The sequence below is a fragment of the Artemia franciscana genome, unplaced genomic scaffold, assembly GCF_032884065.1.
Source record: "Artemia franciscana unplaced genomic scaffold, ASM3288406v1 PGA_scaffold_32, whole genome shotgun sequence".
Classification (NCBI taxonomy): domain Eukaryota; kingdom Metazoa; phylum Arthropoda; class Branchiopoda; order Anostraca; family Artemiidae; genus Artemia; species Artemia franciscana.
Window position 1 is genome coordinate 2,097,440 of NW_027062665.1, and position 16,791 is coordinate 2,114,230.

General features: G+C 33.7%; 1 protein-coding gene across 2 annotated transcripts in view; it reads left to right on the top strand.

The window, feature by feature from the left end:
* Nucleotides 1-16,791, top strand: part of LOC136041678 (myosin-1B-like) — a 99,683-nt gene continuing 82,892 nt past the window's right edge. For both annotated transcript variants that reach the window (XM_065726401.1, XM_065726402.1), the window contains exons 1-2: nt 1-46; nt 14,939-15,171. In XM_065726401.1, the coding sequence (XP_065582473.1) occupies nt 44-46; nt 14,939-15,171 (236 nt within the window). In that variant the 5' untranslated portion in view covers nt 1-43. The remainder of the gene's footprint in view (nt 47-14,938; nt 15,172-16,791) is intronic.

Below are 16,791 nucleotides of genomic sequence, written 5' to 3' on the forward strand. Positions count from 1 at the left end.
ACTGTCGATTGTCCAAAATTTTGGACAGTCTCTAGTTTCAAATATGGTAAGAATTTTAGGAATTTTTCTCCACATGAAGACCTTTGACTTATGTACTAAAAACGACCTTGCCCTACTGCCATACTTAGAATAATATGGGCTAAGCTCTCAGAGCTGGTTGAATTTACCTTTTTCCTTGCAGTAGCCTAAGCTAGGCCACTTCAATAATGAATAGGCTAGTAGCCTATAGCCTAAATTTGGTAAACTTATTGCTGGTTTAGTTAATTTACCATCTGAAGGAAGAGCATACCACTTGTAAACTATTATTGTAAAACTTTATACTTGTGAAAGACTTCATTTTTGAAAACTTCAAAAATAAACTTCATTTTGAAGAAAACTTCATTTTGAGCCCTAAAAGTAACCAAAATAGTTCAAACCAAAAGTAACAAAGTTAACCAAAACCATAGTAACCAAAAGTTCAAAAACTTGTTTCTAGCCTATATGAAACTGTCTTGCCTAGTGAGAAAAAATTACTATTTGTAGCTGATTTAGGAATGTTAGTTAGGGTAAAAACCAGGGTAAAATTCTAGTTAATTGACTTCTTGCTATCTCAGAAAGGGTTTAGGTTAGGAAAAATGAAGCTTTCAGAGATAAATCTACAGACTAAATTATGTCCTGGGAAGGTATTTTGAAGCAACTATCTCAACTCCTTTGCCCTCTAGAGGGCCCTGACCTTTGATGACCTTTAAAAATATGTGTGTTATAAAAGTGAAACCTTGCAAAATAGATCTTCTGCTAAATTGTAGTACAACAAATTGTTTTCAGCTTCATAACTTTGCTCAACTCTATTTTATAAGGCTTTAAAGATATGCAAATACATTTCCTAAATTTTGAAAAAAAAAACATTGATATGGCTCAAAATTCTACTCAAATAACAGGAATTGCATTTTCAGAACTAAAGGCAGAGAAAAAGCAAGTAGTAACTAGAAATTAAGGTAAAATGTTGTTTTGTAAAAATTTCAGTAGACATATACCTGTTGTGTAGGCAAATTTCAGGGCCCTCTAGAGGGAGAAGAAGTGGTGGTGAGTACTTTAAAATACCTTCCCAAGACATACTTTAGCCTGTAGATCCATCCTTGAAGGTTTCATTTTCTTAACCTAAACCATTTCTGAGATAGCAAGAATTCAATTAACTAGAATTTTACCAAAACCAGTATCCAATTGAACAAAATTATGTAAAACTAAAACCCTCATATCTTTTGACCAAAGAGGAATTAGAAAGAATTGCATAAATCAGAGAAAAGCTAAAATCTAAGCTATATATCAATATGGTTATTATTAAAATTGTCTAAGATCAAACACTTGAAATTATTAGTTTATTGATGTACCTAAAAGGTCCTCTTTTTTGAAATACCAACAGTCTTGTTTTTATGTATATATCCTTTTAGTGTTTCAGTTTTATTCATATATTAACAGAAAGCTGACTTTTTTTTTGATTCTAAAACTGTAACTTTTGTTGCTTGATATTTATTCTATAAATCACAGATATCAAATGTATTTTTTTCTTTTCAAAACAGAGACCAGATTTTTACTTTATGCTGACAAGTCTTATTAGTATACTGTTATTTTGAAAATAAATGTGCAGGAATTTTTAAAATAGCTAGAAACCCCTCAGTAATGATCTAAGTTTTGCTGTGATTGTATTTTCAAGGGTTTTATCCTCTTAAAAAAATCCTGCAAATCTGTTTTAAAAATAACAGTCTACTATCAAGGTTAAGGAAGATTATAGTACTATTCCTGAATTAGCTACCTGACAATTTTTCTCAGTAGCCATTGAAAAAAAATATGTTTTAGACTTTTGGTTACTATGGAGTGTTTTATGTTCTGCAGGCCCTTTAAGGGCTTAAAATATAATTTACCCCAGAATTAATCATTGAACTACCAACAAGCAAAAAAAAGGGCATCATTTTACTTTCATCCTAGCTAATTTATGTTTTAAACTGCATTTTCAAGGGTTTGCGATTGCATTTTCAAGGGTTTTATGCTCTTCAAAAAATCCTGCAAATCTGTTTCAAAAATAACAGTCTACCATCAAGGTTAAGGAAGATTACAGTACTATTCCTGAATTAGCTACCTGACAATTTTTTCTCAGTAGCCATTGAAAAAAAATATGTTTTAGACTTTTGATTACTATGGAGTGTTTTATGTTTTGCAGGCCCTTTAAGGGCTTAAAATATAATTTACCCCAGAATTAATCATTGAATTACCAACAAGCAAAAAAAAGGGCATCATTTTACTTTCATCCTAGCTAATTTATGTTTTAAACTGCATTTTCAAGGGTTTTATGCTCTTAAAAAAATCCTGCAAATCTGTTTTAAAAATAACAGTCTACTATCAAGGTTAAGGAAGATTATAGTACTATTCCTGAATTAGCTACCTGACAACTTTTTCTCAGTAGCCATTGAAAAAAAAATATGTTTTAGACTTTTGGTTACTATGGATTGTTTTATGTTTTGCAGGCCCTTTAAGGGCTTAAAATATAATTTACCCCAGAATTAATTATTGAATTACCAACAAGCAAAAAAAGGGCATCATTTTACTTTCATCCTAGCTAATTTATGTTTTAAACTGCATTTTCAAGGGTTTTATGCTCTTAAAAAAATCCTGCAAATCTGTTTTAAAAATAACAGTCTACTATCAAGGTTAAGGAAGATTATAGTACTATTCCTGAATTAGCTACCTGACAATTTTTCTCAGTAGTCATTGAAAAAAAATATGTTTTAGACTTTTGGTTACTATGGAGTGTTTTATGTTTTGCAGGCCCTTTAAGGGCTTAAAATATAATTTACCCCAGAATTAATTATTTAATAACAAACAAGCGAAAAAGGGCATCATTTTACTTTCATCCATTTTACCATTTTTCCATTTTACCATTTTTCCATTTTACCATTTTAGCTAATTTATCTTTTAAACTGCAAATTTACAAAGCAACTAGCATTCTAGGCTATTATTATAATACCTATTCTAGGCTATCCATTCTAGGCTATATTATAATATTATATATAGGCTATTATTATAATATTATTATAATATAATAATATATTATTATTAATACCTTCCCAATCTAAAAAAGACTCAGTAACTTCCTTGTTTATCATGGGTCCCACTTCCCATCTATGCAATCCATACCTTCTGTCTGAGTAAATAAATTCTATATCACCTTATTGCATGTTTCCTACCCATGGAATATAAGTTTTTGAAACTCCTAATAAGTCCAGTTAAAGTATCTGAATATAACAGTCAATATGTTAATATGATAGTCCTTTTTTAATGTCATAATATTCAAAGTTGATATTTTCATATTTTTAAATCATAGAAATTATCATGGCTGAAAAAAAAATAATGGTACAAGAATGAGTACATGAGTACTCATGCATCTTCTCAAGTCCACACAAAGCACTCAAGCCATGTTAGGACCAGACAGTAAGAAGTCCCTTTGACCTTCAGTTGACCAGAGGTTTTGTGCAATCCTGGGCACATCTTTGTCACAATATGGTTTTCTACTCTTGGTGATAATTTTCTATCAACAAGAGTTAAAATCCTGCACAGACAATCTCAAGCCTATTACTTATGAATCACTATACATTCATGCCTACAAATATTATGCTACTGCAGGGAAGCAATCCATTATGGATAACCTAGCTAGCAAGATGTTTTCAGCACAAAAAAGTAAACCAAAACAAACAAAAGCTGGTAGTATTATCCATCTCTCTGAATTCAGTACAAATACTGTCTTGTTTACTAGGCTATATTTTTAAATTACAATAATCCGTAACAGTTTTGGATAGGAAAATATGTGAAATATTCACCCTGATATCACTATGAGGTCATACAAGCAGGATTTCTCTATTGAGGATAGGAATGGAAAAGCAACTGATGGAGCAGAGACCCCAAACCATCTCACAACACTCCAAATCTTTTATACCCAGCCTATCATTGTCAGGGAATGCCTTATTCATATAATTTAGCCAGGAAGATGTGAACATATCTCTTTATGTCATTTTTATGCTCTTTCCAAATACAATAATCGCTTCTGTGGGAAATTCCTTTCTGAGTTTTTACAGGGGCTAAAACAGCCCATAATCACCAAAAGTATAAAAATCTATAAAAAGAAAACTGTCTAGTGAGAAAAATTGCCATTTGTTGTTGATTCAATAATGGTAATCATTATTTTCATTTGTCTTACCTTAAATTGCACTTGCTAGTGATAGGATGAATCCTGTGTCCACCAGATTCAGTGATGCTAGTTAGTCCTCAATGGGGTCCCAAGCAGTGGTCCATGGTTCATTGAGCCACTTGCTATCTGCTGATGACCAGAGCATCTCCATACTTTGACAGAGGCATTTAATATATTTTGTTGCCCTCCTCTGGACTGATTCTATTGCTGTTTAGCCAGTCTTGTTGATTGGACAGGCATCACACATTCCAAATTCTAGTCTTGTTTGAACTAGACTCTTATTCAGCTTAGTAATAACATTTGGAGATATGCTAGTGAATGTTGTTTTGATTAAGCCAAGTGTTTGATTAGCCTTTACCATAGTTTCTTGTGCATGAATATGGCAATTCAACTTGTCATCTACAAGGACACCAAGATCTCTCTCTGCATGGCTGCTGAAAATAGCATTGCAAGACCCATCACCAAAATTCATATTGTACTGAGTGTGCAGGTTTTTCTTCTCAAGGTGGAGAGGCTTGTGTTTTGCTGCATTGAATTCAGGCTTCTAAATATTAGTCCAGTGAGTGGTTGCATCAAGGTCCAGTTGTGCTGTGTCTGCACAACTAATAAGGTTTGAGTCATCAGCATAGAGGCTTACTTTGCTATTAAGGATTTTGGCACTTCAATTATATATTTATGTATATATATATATATATATATATATATATATATATATATATATATATATATATATATATATATATATATATATATATATATATTGAATAGAGTTGGACCCATCCTAGGGCACACCATGTCCAACAGCAGCCACCTCAGAAAAGAACATTCTTCCAAATATTTTAACCATATGTTTCCTATCTGTTAGGAACTGCTTCTCCCACTCTATCACTTCCTCATTCACTCCAATAGCTTGGACCTTGATTTGAAGTCTTTTGTGGCTGACTTTGTCAATTTTTTTTTTTTTTTGATGGGAATTAAATATGCATGTATGTATGTATGTATTCCTGTACAGTGATATTTAAAGTTGTATGTATGCAAAAGCGGTTCAGTGCTTCATCGAATGTTCTTTATAAATTATTCCATTGTTGTGATGTTTCTTTTTTTTTTTTTTCTCATATTCCTTTTTTTTGTCGTTTTGTCTGTATACTCCGTCTCTGTTTACTTTGTATTGTATGACAGGTTAGAAATAAAATAAATAAATAAATAAATAAATGTCTTTTCCAAATCCAGTAGTATAATGTCAACAGGGAACCCCTGGTCCAGAAGATTGATGACATAATTATAAGTATCTATCAGGTTTGTTTCAACTGACCAACAAGACTTAAAGCTATTTTGACATGATGAGGATGGTTTATTGGTTTTTAAGTGATTCAAGATTGCAGTACTAACATTTCCATCTAGAAGCTTCCCAACTGTAAAGGTGATGCATATTGGCCAGAAATTACTTGCATCCTCTTTGCTACCACCATTGTGTATAGGGGTTATAAGTGCTGTACCCCATTCTTTTTGGGGTATACTTTTCATCAAGAAATTTCTGAAAAAGTAGAGCTAGCAAGCCCAATAGTTCAACAAGCAATTTTTTAGAAGCCTTGGGTATACACCATCAGGTCCCATTCCATGGAAATTATTTTTCAGAAATCCAAACATGCTGAAAATTTTCCTCAGACAATTCCCCTGGAACATCTCCACATGGAAAATTGAGTAGGCATAGAGGAAGTGGGACAAACAAAAGGAATTCTTGTATAGAAATTCTCTCAAATCCTCCCCATCTAAATTTTTTCCCTGGAAAGCTCACCACCAAAAACTTCTATCCACTATGCCAATGGAAATCCACCCCTAGCCCAAAATACCCTCTCTCCCCCCAAAAATGTCTATATACTTCCTAATAAAAAATGCTGTGCATAAACTATGTGCAAATTTTACAACTTAAAGACTTATCCCCAGGGACTGGGGGGTCATTGGGGTTTTTTAACTATGTCAAACAAAATGGCTATCTCAAAATTTTGATTGGGGAAGAAATGGATATGGGAGGGGGGCTAGTTGCCCTCCAATTTTATCTTTTTAGTCACTTAAAAAGGGCACTAGTACTTTTAATTTCCATTGAAATTAACCCTCTCCCAATCTTCTAGGACCATTGGTCTGATAAAATCACCCCAGAAAAAAACAACAAAAAACATGCATCCATTATATTTCTTCTGATAAAAAATACAAATTTCCATATTTGTTTTAGATAGGAGCTTAGATAAACCTTTACAACAGGGCTCTTCAATATCCTGAATCAGATGATGTGATTTTCATTAAGATTCTTTCTATGGGATGTTTCCCCCCTTTTTAGAAAATCAGGCAAATTTTTCTCAGGCTTATAGCTTTTTATGGGTAAAACTAAGCCTAATGCATCTTATATATTTGGATTCAGCATAAATAGTTTCAGTTGCTATTAAGCTGTCTTGCTCCTTGCTTACAGTTTGTTACCATGAACTGTTTGAAAGCTAATTTTGTATCGGTAATATGCTATCTTTTGTGACCCCTTGAAAGCTCAAAATGGGATTTGCCTCAGAAGCAATTATTGAACTTGGAAAAAACATAAAAAACACCAAGTAATGTATTCACTTTCTTCATAGCTAGTTTGTATGAATATGTATTACCAATTAAATGATCATCAACTCTAAAATGTTCACAAGTATTGTTTACTAATGAATGCTGTCCCATATTTATCAGACAGATAGGGAAATAGCTATTCTAAGTAACTAAGTAAGAAATCAGATTAACAATGCTTCTAGACTACTAACATCCTTCCATAAGCCCTGCAATATGCTGCTCTAGCAAGGTTTGATCTCTGGGTGACATATTACCAAGCTAAGGTCAAACCTACTGCACCACTACTGGACATTGAGCTATTCTAAGCTTGTTTTTTTCTTCTAATTTCTAGAATCAATGCTTTAAAGCTTCCCTCTAATTGGTCAATCATGATTAGTAAAAGTTGGACATAGCTCAACTTCCGTAATTGAACATATAGTATATAGTATATAGTATAGTATATAGATATAGAACAGATATATAGTATATAGTATATAGATATACTAGAATAGTATAGTATAGAATAGTATATAGATAAGAACATATAGTATATAGATATAGTATTGGTATCCTAGTTGTGCATAATTTCGATTTTGTATGTGTTTGACTTTAATTGGTTTAGGGTGTTTGCAATATGTTAGTTTTTGCAATTCACTCAGAAAGAGCAACAACTTCAACATTTCCTACTAGAATTATTAGCCCTCTGTATCTATTTGAATCATGATATAAACTGACTTACAACTCATTTATTTTAATGATGTTTATGTATTTGGATTTTTTATTTGCTATGTAGCTATGAGTACTACATTTTCATTAGCAGTGTTTTTATTGGTACCTATGTGACAGAGCATATTTCAAGCAGTAAGCTGTACAGAAAATGTGGCTCTGATCTGCTTTCTAGGGCTATAATGAGAGAAAGCCTTAGATGGCTAGGACACTTTTTGCACATACAGGATCACAGGTTGCCAAAGACGATTCTTATTGGTCACCCATCTAGGGCCAAACAAGAAGCAGGTTATCTTCAAAGGGGGTAGGGAGAGGTTGTTAGAAAGGATCTAAAGGAAATTGGAAGATTTTGCAAGGGGATAAAAAGGAAAGCTTTGGATGGATTGGGATGGAGGCATAGCATGCACAGCCGTGTTGGCCTCAGACCACTTGGTTCTTTAGGGAGTTGTTATTAGTAGTAGCAGCTGTAGCTTGTTATCTGTAGGACATGAATTGTTTGTGGCTTAATTTTCTGCTTCCTGGGCTTTTGCAAATTCGTCGCACTCCAGGCATGCTTATTGAAACATGGACATCACTCACCTGTTCAGTTTTTTCTTAATTTACATCATTTATCAGACCATAGCACCTTGTCTGAAGGAGCTGTATGGTAAATAATCATACCTTGGATGCAACTGTATTTTGAACCTAAGTGTGACTAAAGTTTACCTTTTCGGTTCTACCGAACCTAAGTGTGACTTAGTGTAGTCACTAAGTGTGACTAAAGTTTGTCTTATGGCAACACTGGTAAAAATGGTTTAATTATATTCAGTTCAATGACATAAGTTTTAGTGATACTAGTAAAAAATAAATTATTTACTAAGGATAGTAAAATTAAACTTCGCAATACCGAAAATCATATTCAAGTTCCTTTTACTCCTTGTGTAAGGTCAGACTTTAATCCTTTAATTGCGAGTTATATTGTATGGAATAAGTTGCCCGAATCAGCTTGAAGGTGCCACTCATTTGGTTTGTTCAAAAAAATTATTAAAAATTCATTGGCTTCTTAGAAATTATTTTATCTCTTTTTATATGTGTATATGCGTGTATGTATGCATATATATTTCCTTATTATTTCATTGGAGTCTATTTTATCTACAGATCTACACAATTAATTTAGTCTATTCAATCTATTAGTCTATTTAGTTTTGTTTTCTGTAGTTTTTCATTTTATTTATATTTTCCTCTCCTCTCCTTTTTGCTCTTCTCTCTGTGAGTAAGTGATTATTTTTCTTTCTTCTCTGAGTAAGTGGCTCATTCATTTTCCCCTTTTTTACAGGCCAAAGAGCCTTTGGGGAAATAGTAAAATGTAATATTGTATGTGTGTTTTGTGATGAATAAATATTATCTTATCTTTAAACCGCGGTTCAATCTTCAAAAGTATTTGAGGTGAAAATTGTACCACTAAATTATTGACTAAGGGTAGTTAAATTAAACAGTTGTTCAATCTTTAAAAGTGTTGGAGGGGAAAACTGTACCATTAAATTATTGACTAAGGGTAGTTAAATTAAACAATTGTTCAATCTTTAAAATGTTTGTGTGGAAAATTTTTCAATCTTTAAAATGTCTGTGGGGAAAACTGTACCATAAAATTATTAACTAAGAGTAGTTAAATTAAACAGTTGTTCAATCTTTAAAACTGTACCATTAAATTAATGACTAAGGGTAGTTAAATTATACAGTGGTTCCATCTTTAAAAGTGTTTGAGGGGAAAACTTTATTATTAAATTTTTGACTAACGGTAGTTAAATTAAACAGTTGTTAAATCTCTAAAAGTGTTTGTGGGGAAAATTTTACCATTTTAGTATATCTTAAAGGCTATAAAACGGTGGGGTATATAAATCTGTTGCCTGTTCATCTTCTTTGGGTTGCTACACATTGCTTAATAGAAAGTACTGCATGCAAAGTGACTATTTGCTCCACTGTTTGTGCAAACACTATAAAGCAGTTTAAGTTGAAGGTCAGTAAAGAATAATATTAATGGTAATAGGTAGATTCGGTTCTACCGATTTGGTAGAACTCAAGGTCAGCAGATTTTGACTATCTTGGGAATTCACTAATTTAGGTGAGTGAATCAGTTTCTCAGGAATAGATCTACCATCCAAATTAGGACCAAAAAAGAGGTTTTGAACCTCATGTCAATGTGTAAGACTTTAAAGGTACAGAACTCTAAAAGGTAGAAAAAGGTATAATATAGCAGTAGAAATCACAAGGGGTTGTTAGCTAACCCTATAATTGGACGAGCTTTTTGCGCGATATGTTATTTCATTAAGTAATTTCAAGTCGGAAGAATACTTTTGCTTTTCAGAAAAAGTGAATATAATATCATTGCTTTTTGGATGGTACTTTTTTAAATATTAATTACACTCATGTTGGAAGCTAATGAAGAGTAAAGGTGAGAAATTACATTCAGTAATATTTACCAGTATGCAATAAAATGGCAAAATTTTAACCCCCAACATTTGGTAAATTCAATCGCTACTAATAATATAAGCTAAAATAATGTAACGAAAATGAAATAACAAATATAAGCTAAAGTAATTTACAATATAATTTAAGTTAACAGATGAAAATGATAACTTAAATAATTTTGAAGTTTTACTGATTTAGCATATACCTGAAACTTTTCAACAATAATGGAATTTTAGGGAAAATCTTTAAATTGTTTTTAAATTGATTTTCTTTTTAACTCTTGCCTATGTCTTGTTATAACTGAAGGGGAAAATGTTCAAAAAGAGTAATTTCAGATTCACAGATGGAAGCCTTTATCAGCAGAAAAAAAAACTTAGCTTAAAAAAAAAACAAAAAAAACAATGCAACGCCATAAAAACATATAAACAGACAAGAAGAGCAAAGAAAAAACACATTTGAACAAAATCCAACATGGTAGAGAAGGAAAGAACAAATCACTAAGGTAAAAAAACGTCTACTACAAGTTAACTATTATATGTCCTAAGTGTCTTATGGTATGGAAATTGGTTTAGCACACATCTTGCTTTGTTACCTTACTGTTTTGTGCTTTTGTTTTCTAATATATTGAATTTTTTTGAATAGTTAGTTTTTTCTTTTTGCTTTTCTTTTATTTTGTATAGCATTTTATTGTTTTTTTTGTTTAGGCTAATTTTTTCTTTGTTGCAGTTCACTGCAGCACTAAGCCTCCTGAGGTCAACACAGCTGTACACACTCCTCTATTCCAATGCATTCAATGCCTCACTCTTTACATTGTCCCAAGAATTTCCCATTTTATTTAAATGTTTCCTTATGACATCCTCCCAGCCCAGTCAGGGACGACTTTCTTTTTGTCTGGCCCTAGATTGTTGACTGGCAAGCACAATCTTTTGCAATTGGTCAATCCACAGATTGTGTCCTATTCATCTCATCCTTTCTCTTATTATAGGCCTAGAATGTGGGATTGAACACATTTTTTGTACAGCCAACTGTTTGAATTGCGGTCAATCAGGCAGGTGCCCAAAACAATCTGTTGGCACTTTCTCTCGAAAACATCTAGTAAATTCCCCTCTTATTTGGAGCATCCATGCCTCTGAACCCTACTTAACCCCTGTCATTACTGTAGCTTCCAAAATTCTAATCTTGGTTTGCAGACCAATCTTCCTTAAAAACTCTTTTCACCTGTGGAGAAACACCCTGTGCTTCGGCTATTCTACCTTTGACATCTTTGTTGCACCCACCATCTTTACTAGTAATACTACCTAAGTAAGTGAAGCTATCCACTTTATCGATGTTCTCGTTACCCACCACTACCTCTTCATCTTCACTTATTCCCAATATTACCTAATAAGTCTTCTTAACATTAATTCTTAAATCTATTCTTCCACCCAGCAGCAGACCCAGGATCAGCCAAAGGGGGGGGGGCTAGTAGTAGTAGTAGTAGTAGTAGAAAGGTTTAATAGCAAAAACTTGAAGCTATCGCTGATTTGTATTTCTTTACAACATATTCAAAATCTAGGCGTTGAGGTGTCTGAAAGCACCGTGGGTCTGGGAAGTATGGAATCCCCCCCCCAGTAAGGTAGAGGTTAGGGGGGTCTCCTCCGGGAAAATTTTCAAAATTTAAGTGTAAAAAGACACATTTTAGCCTGTTTTTAACTCTTTATTAACCACAGCTTAGATGCAAAAAATATATAGCTTGACTCAAGAATATTGACTAAAAAATAAATGAATTTTAAAGCCATTAGAATGTTTTTGCATTAACATTTCATATATGACCCTTTAACCATAAGAATTTGAATGTTGAAAGCTATTACCTTTTGATTTCAAGAATGGAAATACTTTTAGTACTGATATTGCTTTTTTTTAATAATTAAGTTTTTTAAATAAACCTGTATGTACATTTTTAGTTTTTCTACCTTATAATAAGTTTCTATAATGCATTACTTATTATTCTTTTTATAAAAGGTCTAAAGCAGAAGTATTGTATAAGTTTTAGCTGGTTTACTCTTATCATGAATTTAAAGGGTAACATTTCAAAGAAAGAAATAAGTTAACTATTTTCCAAGGACAGTTATAATATAAAAAAGTCTTCAAAAGAAACTTTAATGTCACAACTTTTCTTTATTAGTACAATGCTATGAATAAGTTATTTGATGGTCCAACTTGACAAACACCTTCGTCTTGGTTTTGACTAACTAAAATGATGTAAGACTTTATCTACATAGATTTCCCTTTCCCTATAAATATGAGTCAGTGAAATCCCGTTTACTAACTGAGTAAGCACTAAACACCGAATGAAGCACAAGTACACTAGTGTTGCTGCTAGAGGAGTGGAAGGTGGAGGTGAATGACCTAAAATCTTGGAAAACACTTAGAGTGGAAGGATCGGGATGAAACTTGGTGGGAAAAATAAGCACAAGTCCTAGATACATGATTGATATAACCGGAACGGATCCGCTCTCTTTGGGGTAGTTGGGGGGGGGGGGGTTAATTTTGAAAAATTAGAAAAAATGAGGCATTTTTAACTTACGAACGGGTGATCGGATCTCAATGAAATTTGATATTTAGAAGGATATCGTGTCTCAAAGCTCTTATTTTAAATCCCGACTGGATCTGGTGACATTGGGGGGAGTTGGGGGGGGGGCTAAAGTCATGGAAAACGCTTAGATTGGAGGGATCGGGATGAAACTTGGTGGGAAAAATAAACCGAAGTCTTAGATACATGATTGACATAACTGGAACAGATCTGCTATATTGGGGGGGGGGGGGGGTTAATTCTGAAAATTAGAAACAATGACGTATTTTTAACTTACGAAGGAGTGATCGGATCTTCATGAAACTTCATATTTAGAAGGACCTCGTAACTCAGATCTCTTATTTTAAATCTCGACCGGATCCAGCGTCATTGGGGGGCAGTTGGGGGGAGACCGGAAATCTTATAAAATACTTAAAGCGGAGAGATCAGGATGAAACTGGGTGGGAAGAATAAAAACATGTCTAAGATACGTGACTGACGTAACTGGACCGGATCTGCTCTCTTTGGTGGAGTTGGGGGGGGGGTAATTTGGAAAAATGAGGTATTTGTAACTTACGAAAGGATGGCCAGATCTTAATGAAATGTAATATTTAGAAGGATCTTGTGCTTTAAAGCTCTAATTTTAAATTCCGACCAGATCCTGTGACATTGGGGGGAGTTGGAGGGGGAAACCGGAATTATTGGAAAACGTGAAAATTGGGGTATTTTTATCTTACGAATAGGTAATCGGACCTTAATGAAATTTGATATTTACAAGGAATTCATGTCTCAGAGCTCTTATTTCAAATCCCGACCTGATCTTTTGACATTGGGGGGAGTTGGAGGGGGAAATCTTGGAAAACATTTGGAGTGGAGGAATTGGGATGAAGCTTGGTGGATAGAATAAGCAAATCACGTATCCTTGATACGTGACTGACGTAACCGTACTGGTTTCGCTCTCTTTGTGGGAGTTAGGGGGAGGGGTTCAGTGATTTGGCGAGTTTGGTGCTTCTGGACGTGCTAGGACGATGAAAATTGGTAGGCGTGTCAGGGAGCTGCACAAATTGACTTGATAAAGTCGTTTTCCCAGATTCGACCATCTGGGGGGCTAAAGGGAGAGGAAAAATTTGAAAAAATGAGGTATTTATAATTTACGAGTGGGTTATTGGATCTTACTGAATTTTGATATTTAGAAGGACATCATGACTCAGAGCTCTTATTTTAAATCCTGACCGGCATTAAGCCTCTGATTTTCCTTTTAAATCGATCTATTGATTCTTAGAATTTTGTTAGAGCTCATACCATATGAGCTCTTGGCTCTTAGCTCTTCTTGCCTCGTCACAAGTGCCATATGAGCTCTTAGCTCTTGTCATATTGAAAGGTTAGGTTAACTGTTTTATTAAAGGAATTTAGATAAGATTTTATTTCAAAAATGAATTATCACAAGTCCAGATGGGCCGAATTCAATTTCCAGGTAAAAAAGAAAGAGTACACACAAAAAATGAAAGATGTACACGCAAAAGTTGAAAAATAGGAAAAAAGAACTCGCCATTTAATTCAAAATTTTGTCTGAAACTTGTTCATTTTGATCCCTAAAATGTAATTGTGTTGCGAAATGAAATTGAAATGAAATTTTCGTGAAATGAAATTGAAATGTGAAATTGTAATGGTATTACCAGTGCCACCATAGAACAAGTTTTAGAGACAGTCTAAAGCAATTTTACTTGTGCTTAGGATGTGATTTTGTCGATAAAGTGATGACTTACTGTAATGACTTTCTGCTAACCCGAAAAGTTGTCCATCATGATTAATGAAAGTTTTTTAAATGGGTATAAAGCTCAAATTAGGGCACGATAAGATGTTTTGAACTATCTTCACAGCTTCCCTACTTGTTAGGCTGTAAAGATTCTGTGAAGAAACATTTGTAAGGGTCTAAACTTATGAACCTTTTTTCATAGTTTTTCTTTAGAGTCTACTTTTCTTGGATTTTAGGCCTGGTCAAAGCAGTTTCCAGGATATGAGATGGGTAGATTTTTCAAAGATTGCATTGGTTTTTGCTGAATTTTTAAACCTTATAAATGGAAGTAATAAAGCTATGAGGGTGAATTCATACCCCAAGACATTATTATGCCTGTATATCAGTCCCTGAATAATTTTTTCCTCTAACCTAAAATCTTTTCAAGTTAATGAAAAGTCTTTGCCCTGAATGGGGGAATTGATAGAGGTAGATTCTTCTAGATTCCAATTTAGGCCTCTACTCTTGGAGCAATCCCAGATACACTCCTAGAAGTTTCATCCTCCTACATCAGAAATTTTCCTGATTGGTAGTTTCAGAAAAAAACAGCAAAATTCAGGATGCAAGATTAATCAACGAACTCTCTGAATCTTACTGCATAATTTCATTGCATAATTCTTTTCAGGAAGGGTCCAAATATTCAGAATTTCAGTCAAAGATACTATCAGAAAGCCAACGAATTTCAGAATGGAAGATCAAGAAAGAGTTTGAGCTTAAACAGAAAGACCATGAGCTCTCTGTGTCTGAGAGGGAAATTAATCACTTGCAACAGAAGATAAAGGAGTACCAAGAGCACGCTGCCAAACTTCAGAGTAGATTAGCAGAAGAAAAGGAAAACCATGAGGAGCTTGTTGCAAAGTAGGAATTAATAAAATTTATTTGCTTTTCTTAACTTTAATAATTGTAATTTTCCAGCAAAATTTTGATTAAATCTCTGTTTGTTTTGTGTTTCATTTATTCATGGAGAGTAATTTCTTTTTTTTAAACTATTATATGACTTTATTTTCAGCTCGTCTTACGTTTTAAAATTGCTCTTCAATTTTTTTTTGAAAAACTTTTTTTCTTAGAAGCTGATTTTTTTTTTTTAATTGATATATTAGAGGGTCAAGAAATTTAGTATTGACAGCGGGTGGTTGGCAGTTTACAAATATTGAAACATTATAAGCTGGCAAAATCTTGTTTTGGAGGGGAAGCTTATTTTAAATTTAAATTACTGAGCAAAGTTTTATGTTAATGAATATAAACAAGGGGAAATTGCCTCCTAAGTCAAAGCAGGCAAAAGTTGTTCGATTGAAAGAGTGTCATCTCTGAAAGGTGGTAAGCTCATCTTCTTTGTAAGGGGGATGATGGATATTTTGACTATTTTCTCCGGAAGTGCTCGGTACTTACTGATTTCAGGGGAAAATATTTGCATGGGATTGATTTGCCATGCAATTTTTCCCCATATGATTTTTTCAACCGTTTTTTTTTCAAGTTAATATAGAGCGGAAGCTGATTCAGGTCTATACTAGTTTCAAATAGGTTGTATTTCTGAAGTCCAGAGTTGCCATCATAACTAACATCTAAAAATAAATATAACATATTAGGAAAACTGGGAATTCCTCTGAATAATTGTGACTATCTCTTATGCTCTACAAAACAAGTAGCTAAATGTTTTGTCTTTGTCATTTAAATAGGCTACATTGGGTTGATTAAGTAATAACCTTAAATGTTGAAAATAAACAAGTAGCGTTTTGAACTAGTCCGTCCTGTCAGAATAGTCAGCTCGCGAGACTTATAAGCTAAGGGTCGCTGGTTCGAGTCTCAATGGTGGCCATTGTAGGGTTTGGGGTAAGGGTTATGCCTTTCACTGCATGGCAAGCCAAACTTCTGCCCAACTTCAAATGGATACCTAGAGGAATCTAGGGGAAACACTGGAAAGGTAAAAGCTTTTGCCCAAACCACGTAGACTATAGCACTGGGGATAGGGTATCAGGAGATTGTCACCCGAGCTAAGTAGGCTTCATTGATCTATACGAGATTTTTTTTTAATCCTAGATTTTACTAACCCTAAGGTATTGCATTCATGGTAAGTCTGGTAGTACAATTTGCTGTTTGCTTCCTTAATAAGTAATTGTTAAATAACTAGCCAGAATGTCACGTCGCATTGGGACGCATCAAGAGTAAATTAGGTGGTATTAATTTAGTGCATTAATTATCTTAATTTGCACCCTTGAGCAAATTGTGGTCCATAAGAGCCAATTTTGAGAATCGTTGCCTTAAGACTTACGGACATAATAACAATGTAAGCACTATAAGTGTTATCCTTAAGAATAAAATCTAGCAAGTCTGAATTCAATCGATTGAAGAGAGGTCCCAATTATATTTGAAGAGTTTTCCATCCCGCTCATAACAATTCTTTTCTTAAATGCCTTAGATAATGGTGCATTAGCGGTGTTGTCACTTGAACATTTCCAGAACTACGTTTGAGTTAGCTGT